The sequence below is a fragment of the Myotis myotis genome, unplaced genomic scaffold, assembly GCF_014108235.1.
Source record: "Myotis myotis isolate mMyoMyo1 unplaced genomic scaffold, mMyoMyo1.p scaffold_m19_p_5, whole genome shotgun sequence".
In the NCBI taxonomy this organism is placed as follows: Eukaryota; Metazoa; Chordata; class Mammalia; order Chiroptera; family Vespertilionidae; genus Myotis; species Myotis myotis.
In genome coordinates this window covers 71,802,080-71,811,697 of record NW_023416357.1, presented here as the reverse complement: position 1 = coordinate 71,811,697, position 9,618 = coordinate 71,802,080, and the positions used below count along the sequence as shown (strand labels likewise).

Genomic DNA, 9,618 nt, shown 5'->3' with positions numbered 1-9,618 from the left:
GAGAAACCCTGTCAAAATTCTCCACTTTCTCAATAAGTAAATGGAGATCAATTCCCTGGAAGCGTTGAGAAAAGTTGGTGCAACTCCAGCGGCACCAGGTAACCCAGTGCAGCCGTGCAGGCCCTTTCCACAGGTTCCTCTGGGCCTTCATGACGTAGGCTCAGAAGGCTGTGCCAGCCTCAGGCCTTACCTCTCCCAAGAGGAGGCCGCACCGTCTTCCAGGATCTTCTGGCCCAGGAGTCTCAGTTGCTGTGAGGAAACCAACACAGAGGGAGTCACTTCTTAGTTAAAGAAGAAAGGTGCTCTGTTAGCCCTTGGAAATCCTCAGAACTTCCTGCAGCAGCTGAAACACTCGCGATAAATTCTCACTTACAGTCAGGACTTAATTAAATGCCTGGGCAAGAAGCAATGGGCCCAGTTTCCCATCACCACCACCCCGACCCCACCCTTCAGCTGTTCCCTGTACTGATATAGCCCCTAACTCTCTCTAATTGAGGCAGAGGCCTGGATTGGAGAGAGGACTGGCTTGGAGAAGGCACAGCTCCCTCAGCAGACCCAGCCCCTGCTTACTTCCTTTCCTTTGGAGAATGAAACATACAACCTGGACATGGGCTCCAGGACCTCCTCAAGCCAAGGTCTCACCCTGTGGGCTGCTCCTCCACATTCTGTTTTTCTTCTTGCTTCTCTTTCTTTTCATTCTTCTTCACCTCCTCCTCCTTCTTCTCCCGGATGCTCTCTGATTCCACATTGCTTCTCAGCTGAGACATGGTGAGATGAAAGACGTGACAGCTGAAGCCCTCCCTGATCCCAAACTGCACATGCTCCTTGAGGATCTCCAAGGTGGGGAAGACCCGGCAGCAGGCCATGCACCTGAAGCCAGTCTCCATTGTAACCAGCCAGTCAGGTGTCTTGGCCCTGGGTGTCTCCTCAAATGTGGGCAACCCTGGTGGACTGTCTGGCTCTGCTCGTTCTTCATGCTCTTTCACCTCCCTGCTGGGCTCAGATAGGAGTTTTCTGGTGGACACGTCAGAGGGGGCTGTACCTACCAGCATGTCCTCAGGAAGTTTCACTTCTTCCATCCTTGGCTTCTTTTTTAGTGACTCTGAGGTTTCCTCTGTCTTCCAGGAGATAGCCACACCTTTTTTCACTTGTACTTGCATGTAGTATATTTTCATGTCTCTTTCCTCTTTGTTTATATACTGAGAGATTGCACAGGTCTTATAGGATGAAGGGGACGATAAGGAGACGTGTGGTAAGAGGGGAACAGTCTCCTCTTGCTCCTTAATCTGGGCTAGGGTTGATCTAAACTGGGCACTCTCTTGATGTAATCTCCGGATTCCTGGGAAAGGAAATTAGAAACATAAGAATATGTGTGGGGCATGCGGAAACTGAGGAACCAAGTATAAATATGCAGGATATAGGAGAAAGGGACTATGATGTGATGTAGTTGTGTGATGAGCTTGGTGTTTGTTGTTTATATTGTGGGGTAGTATATCTGGTGTCATCTGTGGGCTTCTGATTTGTGTGTGTAGGGATATTGGAGGGGTGCCTGTACATAGCGGTGTGGAGTATGGTGGTGAGGGCTGTGATATGTGGGATGTTGTTGGGGTGTGTGCTATGAGAGGGATGTGAGTTTGTGTTATCATTGCTGTGATATTTGTGGAATGTGGGCTGTGATGTAGGAGAATGGCATTGTGGGTCATGTGATTGGTTTTTGTGTGTGTGCTAAGAATGGATATCATGGAGTGTTGTTGTATGTGTGAGGTGTGAGGGCCTGGGCTGAGGAACTCTGTCCTTCTCTGGAAGCAAAGACAAAGCTTACATGTTCCTCTGAAGGTGCTTAATCTGGTACCTCTGCCTATACCTCAAGCCCAGACCTTTCTGGCCCTACTCCATTACTTCCCCACTGTAGTTGCACCAGGGCTCACCCTCTCCTATCGTGAGCTCATATCCAAGATCTCCTAACCGTTCTGCCATCCTCCCTGAGCTCCTTCACAGAGCCCTGATCATCTCTGATTGCCCTAGGTATCCTCTGAAGTTCATGCTTGGCTCTATGTGCCTCCTGCCATGCACCCAAGGAGGCCCACACTCTTACCACTATGGATGAACTTGAGTGGGGAAGAAACACAGGTGAAGTATTCAGAGGCAGAGGAGATCTCCCCTACCCCTGGGTCACAGTCTTTGGCCACCTCGGTTGATCCAAGCTGAAGGGCATCCTTTTGTGACTTCGAGATTCCTGAGGAAGGTACAAAAGCCTCAGAGATATGTTTGTATATCATTAATCTGTCCAACAAATGTTTACTGAGTGGCTGGCTTTTGTCAGGTGCAGTGAATACACATGGCTTAGACTCTGATTCTCAGTGGTTATTCCAGTATTTAGTTATAATCAACAATTACTTTGTTAGTATCTTGTTAGGATGTAGGCCTGAGTGGTGACTGTGAATATGTCAGAAGTGTGAGAGTGATGTGTATCACCTAAGCCTTTCTGTTGTTGTTAATCCTCACCCAAGGATATTTTTTCCTTTTTTTCTTTTTTTTTTTTTTTTTACAGAGAGTGGAAAGGAAGGAGGGAGGGAGAGAGAGAGAGAAACATTGATGTGAGAGAGAGTTACACTGATTGGTTGCCTCCCACACCTGCCCCAAGTGGACTGGGGATGAACCTGCAAACCAGGTATATGTGCCCTTGCCTGAAATCAAACCCAAGGGCCAATATTCTAACTATTGTGCACCACTGATCAGGGCTCAGCTAAGCCTTTGGTAAGTGTGGGATTAGTGTGGTGACTAGGGCAGAAATGTCTGTATCTATGTTTATGGAGAGTTTGTGTGTATGGTTTGTGTTCACAACTCAGGAGTGTATGACATGTAACCTGATTAATATGGTATGGTTTGTATTTTGGTATATATTCACTCATTCATTCATTCATTCATTTGCAATGTTCAATGAGCAATTACTATGTATCAGGCACTACTCCACTATCCTAGGCTTTAATAATGCTGACCATTAGAGCAAGGAAACACACAGACTACTAAACAGAAATGCAAGAAGTATATAATGTGTCAGCTGGTAGTAAGCAAATAAGGGTTTAAGTAAACAAAAATACAGGACACCAGTTAAATTTGAATTTCAGATAAACCATGAATAATTCTTTAGTGTAAATATTCTCATGCAATATTTGGGTTCTAATATTTGGGACATACTCATACTAAAAAATTATTTGTGGGTTATCTAAAATTCAAATTAACTGGACAGTCTGTATTTTATCTGGCAAACCTGATAAGGGTTGGTGAATCTGTTTCTTGGTGGTTTGTGCAAAATGAGTCTGGTATTACTGTACAATGTGTTGTGTGGGTGGTGTATATGACAGGTGACTGGTTCTTACAGAGGTATTTAGAGATAGTTGAAGCTACCTATGTTTGCATGATAGCTGGATCTAATCTATATACACAACCTCCAGAGTTTGGGGTGGGAAGAGAGGATGATATACACAGGGGTTGTATGTGAACATAATATAGGAGTGATGTGTGTATACACCTATATACTCTGTGTATTCTTTAATAAAAAGTTGTGTGTGTAGGTGTGTAATTTTTTTCTCCATCTGAGTGTACATGTATGTGTGTGAGTGACTGTCCATGGAACACCCTTCACAAGAATTCTGATTCTGAATACACTTTCATGTGTATTGAGTGTCACCAGGTCCAGGCATGATTATAGAAACCTTACCACACAGACTACACATCCGATAAGCTCTCTATCCCAGTTTATCCATGGGTTCCACCACACATGCACAAGGACAAAAATATCCTGAAGCGTACAGGACAGGGATAATCATTGCCTTCCCCCTCCTGTCCCAGCTGCTATCTGAACATCTGCCTACTGGCCAGGCCTCCATTCCCAGGGCTCAGCCAATGGTCTTCAGGGCCCTGGGCCTCATGGAGACTGCTGGGCTCCAATCTGGGACAGAAACCTAGAGCTGGATCTCTGGAGTGGGCTCCATTCTGCCCCACCTTCTACCTGTGACACCCCCCCACACACACACCTTTCCCAGGACAAGCTTCTAGTTTACATTTAATGCACACAGTCACCACGCGGCCTGGAAAGTACATGCATGGCTCTCAGTGCTCCCTGCAGGGCCCTGACATTTCTCACCCTCATCCATTTGATCTTAGTCTCTGGAAGGCCTTTCGCTCCCCTTGATCTCTGGGAAGTTCACCCCTGTGGATTCACTCCCATGGATCAACTGGTAAATTCTTCCTGCTGAAGAAATAAAATCTCCTGCTTTCAACAGGACGCCATCCCTAGACAACAATCTCCTTTCAAACAGGCATTTTACTTCTCCAGATATTTTCAACAAGGCCTTTAACTCATTGAGCTTCACTTTGCTCTTTGGTAAAATGCACAGGACAACTCATGGATCTCTATCAGCAGCCTTTACACACCACACCCCCCGGCCCAGTGACCCCAGGGTCAGATCAAGCAAAGAGAACAGAAAGAATGGGGGCACTGAGAAAAGTTGCACCTCTGAGCCTGTACCCCAGTGGGCTCCAAGTCCAACATAGCTCCAGGCTGGAACAGCCCCAGGAGAGTGCTCAGGCCCTCAGACCGGCAGGGTGGACTTTCCATCTGCCAGGGCATCTGGCCTCTCCGTGCTAACTCACCCCAGGGGAACCCTAAAGATGGACATGGCAGCACCGGGTGATACCAGGTCTCTCCCTCCCTACTTCATAGGTGCACGGTGTCCTCAGGCCCTGTCTTCTTAGAGAGGGCTCAGGCTGGCCGCCACCCTTGTGCCTCCAACAAGTTGCCCAGCACATACCTCCTCCCTTCTCATCAGTTTCCTGGGACTCATCTTTTTCCAAATGTTTCCTCTTTTGTCGTTGTTTCATACTACCAGCAAGAAGAGCCCCCTAGAAGATGCCTAACATCCAGCTCCTCCTTCTCCCTACAGGTTGGCCCTCCTTGGCTCTCAGGAAGTCCATTGAAATGATTTAGTACAGATGAAGAGGTGACTCTCTTAAATGGCTGAAGAACTCAGACCCCTCAGAGAACCCGCAGCACTGTCCAGTGCTCTCTACAGCGCAGGGCTATTAAGGTTCAAAGGTTGCCAGGCCCACAGCAGAATTCTCCGACATCTATCATGACATCGGAGCATTCCATGGACCGAGGCCCAACAGTCCCTGTCACTGCACAGACCCCATTGTCAAGACCAATTCTTTTTCCCAATGGAACCTCTCCCATGAATTCAACTCTTGCATTTCCAATTGTGGCAGGATATACTGAGATGTTAATCTGTTCCTGTTTCATTTTTTTTTCTTCCTTATTTCACCCTTCCCCTTCTGCATTCAAATGGGTAGCAGAGGCGGAGCATGGCAAGGCTGGAAGCAGGAACAGCAATCTTTGCTTTGTCCCTAAAGTCCCAGACTCTATAGAAAGATGGGCTGCTTGAGCAGAAACAGAACAGAAGCAGGACTTTTGAAACTAGCTGTTCCCTTCTTACCCTGCTCGTGTTGAAATGTGCTAATTAAGTCAGGGAGAAATGTGTAGGGATCATGGAGGAGAGGCTTCTCAAGTGTGGCGGGGGGGTGGGGGTGGGGGGTAGATGTGCCAAAAACTCCAAGAGGAGATGGCTGTATTGTGCACACAAGCAGAATCTTGGCAACCTGTCCCACCCATGGCATGGGGGTCACCTAACCCAAAGGAGGCATGGCCACCAAGTTGATGGGATCGAAACTACAACTGTGGACTCTAATATAAACGGTGACCATGCTCTCGCCCCCAACCCTCAAGACCAGGGCCTTAAATGATTTCCAAACAGGAATGGGTGGAAATCCAAACAGGACACCTGCAGAATCAAGGCTTAAAATACAGACTAAGTGGAGTTATAAAAAAAATTTCACATTGTTTCTTGCACACCTCAGCTTGTGGGCTGAAGTTCATACCAGTTATAAGTGGCGGCCCATCTGGATTCTCCTGATTCCAGTCTAAAATTAGGGACACCTCATTGCAAGGCAGTGGCCAGGATCCAAAGGGAGGACTGGTGTACAGGAATGAGGTGAACTCCCAGAAGTCACTGCTAACATTACAAATGCCCAGTGGACTAAGGTGGGTCCAAATCTGAAAGGGCACCACAGAATGTCTTAAAGTCTCAGCAGAGGGAGGTGAAGGCAGGGCAAATGCAGCCTCGGGAGGATTCTTGGGTGAGGTTAGCCTTCCGGTTTCTTGCAGAATCCCTAGGAAAGAAGGGGCAAGGAAGATCTTTAAAAACCTTTTGTGACAGAAATTTTCACACACAAAGTAAAGAGAATTCTATAGTGGGAACATGGCTTCATAAACCCGTTGCCCATTTTCAACAATTGTCAATGTTCTGTCATTCTTGTTCTGTACACACACAAACACGTGCACACACACAGGCACACTTTTAGCTTTTTGTCCACTGCTTTCATTTTAGGTATGTGTGCTGTTGTTGTTTTTTGGGGGGAGAGGGTTTGAAGCAAGTCTCAGACGTCACATCATTTCTCCTTAAATATAGCAGTATTTATTTTCAACAGACTAAAAGGTTGTTTTTTTTTAACATACAGAAATATTATTGTTATCCTACCCAACAAATTTAGCCATAATTCCTTCATAGCACTTAATAACCAAACCACACTCAATTTCCTCAAACTGTGTTAACATGTCTTTTTTTTTAACCTGGTTCAAGATCCAAGCAAGGTCCACATGTTGCAATTGGTTGATGTATCTTTTAGTCTAGGACAGTCCCCCCCCCCCTCTTCTTTTTTGCCATTTATTTGTTGAGAAATAAAGTTGTTTATCCTGTAGAATATTCCAGTTTGGATTGATTGACTATATTTCTGTGATGTCATTTAAGATATTCCCCTATAACCTGTACTTTCTTATAAACATGTAATTAGATCTAGAGAATGTATTATATTTACATTCAATTTCTTATTATTTCAATATTACTTTATAAGGGGTGCTATTACCTTCCTATTACATCATAACAAGAAGCACATAAAGTCCCATTTTTAATGATACTAAGATTGATCAGTGGTTTCAGGTGCTGTCAGCTTGACCCCTTCACCATAATGTTCCCCATGGCCAGGAGTTCTGCTTCTCACTGTGCTCATTTTGGGTCCAGGTTGACAAAGCTGCCACTACCTGAAAATTTGTCAGTCATCACTGTAGAGAGAAAGAATTCTGGGGAGTCTCACACTGGCATCAAATGTTCGGGCTCAAAGTAACAAACGTCACTTCCACCCAAAGTTGTTAACCACAGTCTCATATGTGTCTCCCCATTTTCTAGACTCCATAAGCAAAGTAACATGGACAGTACTAAGGAATAGCACAGAGACCATATAGAAAAAGCCTAATGCTCCGTTTGAATATAAGATGTGACAAAACCATCAAGCTATGCATTCATGAAACTAGGGTTAAACGCAGATCTCTCAGATCATAATTCAGAACCTTTCCACCATGCTGTGCTGGGATTTTTACACCAGGACAATGTAGTTATAAGACACTTTGTTTTATTTCTTTTTTCATAAATAGGGTCAGGAGAGAAGATTTGGAAGCCCATAAAACACTTGCCTTAAACCGAAAAGCAACTGCAAAATAATTTCGCTGCCTTTGGAAATGTTTGACCTACTAAAGATTATATGTCTGGGAGGCTTTTATATTCTGAATATAGGAAATACAAAGGAAACATCTTCCTAAGAATTCCAGAAACAGGCAGAAAAACTTTTGACTCCCATTTTGTTGCTTCGATTATCTTGTTGACACTCCAGGCCTTTGAGTAATAGTAGTGGCAACAGCCAGCGTTGAGCCAAGATAAAAGCATATATAATAGTGTGGCAGCCCCTGCAGAACCACATGCTACACTACAGAAAATGCTTTAGCTCAATCCTATTTGCTCATGGGTCTGTGCAAAGTAATAAATGGTTCTGAAACATTTATTTCAAATTGCTTTTGCTCTTGTTACTTTAAAGATAACTTGGCTGTGAAATATTTGCTCCATGATGAAAAAGAATTCATATATGGGAAGAGGATTTATGCATTAAGATATGCTTGCTTATTTTGCTTCTGCAGATACAATGCATATCTAATGAATGAGAGGCAATCTTCCACTCTTCTAATTGTTGATAAATGAGTATATCTTTCCCCACCTTTAATACTTCCTGGTCAGTTATTTTCTTAAAGAATATTATTTCCCCACTTAAATTTTAAATGGCTTCCCAATATGAACAGAGTAAAATGTAAAATATTCAACCAAACATGCGAACCCCTGCAGGGTTGAAAGCCCCTGTTGAGTTTTCCAGGCTATAGCACAACACTCTCCTTCCAATCTCTGCTCAAGCAGGACAAACCGCCCTCCCTCAAACAAAGCACAGGCCCTTCCTTGAGTCATTTCTTTCAAAAGCACAAACTTTTAAACTACAATTTGTTTTTATGTTTAACTAAAATCCCACTTTCACCCTGGCTGAGTCACTCATTTGATTGGGTCGTTGCCCCATGCATCAAAAGGCTACGGGTCCAATTCCTGGTCAGAGCACATACCTCGGTTGACGGTTTGGTCCTTGTTCAGGGCACATGTAGGAGCCAGCCGATTGATGTTTCTCACATTGATGTTCCTCTCTCTCTCTCTCTTCCTCTAAAAAAAAATAAACATCCCACTATGAGAAGCCTTTCTAGATATCCCAGTGAGAATGGACTCCACATTTTCATAGCATGCTAGTTGTGCCTCTATGATAACTCTTTTTATATTCTGTGTTCGGCCAGTCTATTAACAAATGTGTCTGATTTCCCCACAACACAGGGTATAAACCTTGAAAGTAGAGGCCATGATTCCTTATCTCTGACTTTTCCACAACTCCTTGCACTTAGCATGAGCTACCCTCCCCCCAAAAAGCTTAAATAAATAAATTTCCAGAGTAGTGGATCTTCTTTCTCCCTAGGCCAGTGGTTCTCAACCTTCTGGCCCTTTAAATACAGTTCCTCATGTTGTGACCCCCAACCATAAAATTATTTTCGTTGCTACTTCATAACTGTAATGTTGCTGCTGGTATGAATCGTAATGTAAATATCTGATATGCAGGATGGTCTTAGGCGACCCCTGTGAAAGGGTTGTTCAACCCCCCAAAGGGGTCGCGACCCACAGGTTGAGAACCACTGCCCTAGGCCAAACAATGTCCTGACCAGGTGCCTCATACATTCTCCCCATGCCAGCACAGAAATGCCAGCTCTGCATTAACCCAGACCGGACACCACACCCATGACCTGAATCACAGTGAGAGCCCTGCTCATCCTGAGTCCTGTGTAATCACCCAACCCCCTTCATCTCCATCTGAAATATTTTCCCCACTGCTTAAATTTAACCTTCGAGATTCAGTACCTCGAATGTTTAACCTTCAAGGATTTTTATTAAAATACAACAACCTCATGAGAACTGATACCTTAACTTAAACCATTATCAGCCCGTGTTAGCAAGGACTAATGCAGCGGTTCTCAACCTGTGGGTCGCGACCTCTTTAGCGGTCGAACGACCCTTTCACAGGGGTCGCCTAAGACCATCCTGCATATCAGATATTTACATTACGATTCATAACAGCAGCAACATTTCAGTT

At 44.6% G+C, this 9,618-nt stretch overlaps 1 protein-coding gene across 2 annotated transcripts; it reads right to left on the bottom strand.

The window, feature by feature from the left end:
• Window positions 1-638: 638 nt before the first annotated feature.
• FAM170A (family with sequence similarity 170 member A) lies at window positions 639-4,884 on the bottom strand. 2 transcript variants are annotated; one of them, XM_036308207.1, is made up of 3 exons: window positions 4,815-4,884; window positions 2,096-2,236; window positions 639-1,339 (listed from the first exon to the last, which is right to left on the bottom strand). In XM_036308207.1, exons 1-3 carry the CDS (start codon window positions 4,882-4,884, stop codon window positions 639-641), a joined length of 912 nt encoding a protein of 303 aa, XP_036164100.1. The 2 variants fall into 2 exon arrangements, with proteins under 2 accessions (XP_036164100.1, XP_036164101.1); XM_036308208.1 differs by lacking the exon at window positions 2,096-2,236.
• Between the last annotated feature and the right edge of the window lie 4,734 nt (window positions 4,885-9,618).

Coding starts and splice junctions, on each gene's coding strand:
- FAM170A (XM_036308207.1), bottom strand. CDS start 4,884: ATGAAACAACGACAAAAGAGGAAACATTTGGAAAAAGATGAGTCCCAG. Junction 2,237..4,814: donor AACTGATGAGAAGGGAGGAG/GTATGTGCTGGG, acceptor TACCTTCCTCAG/GAATCTCGAAGTCACAAAAG. Junction 1,340..2,095: donor ACTCAAGTTCATCCATAGTG/GTAAGAGTGTGG, acceptor TTCCTTTCCCAG/GAATCCGGAGATTACATCAA.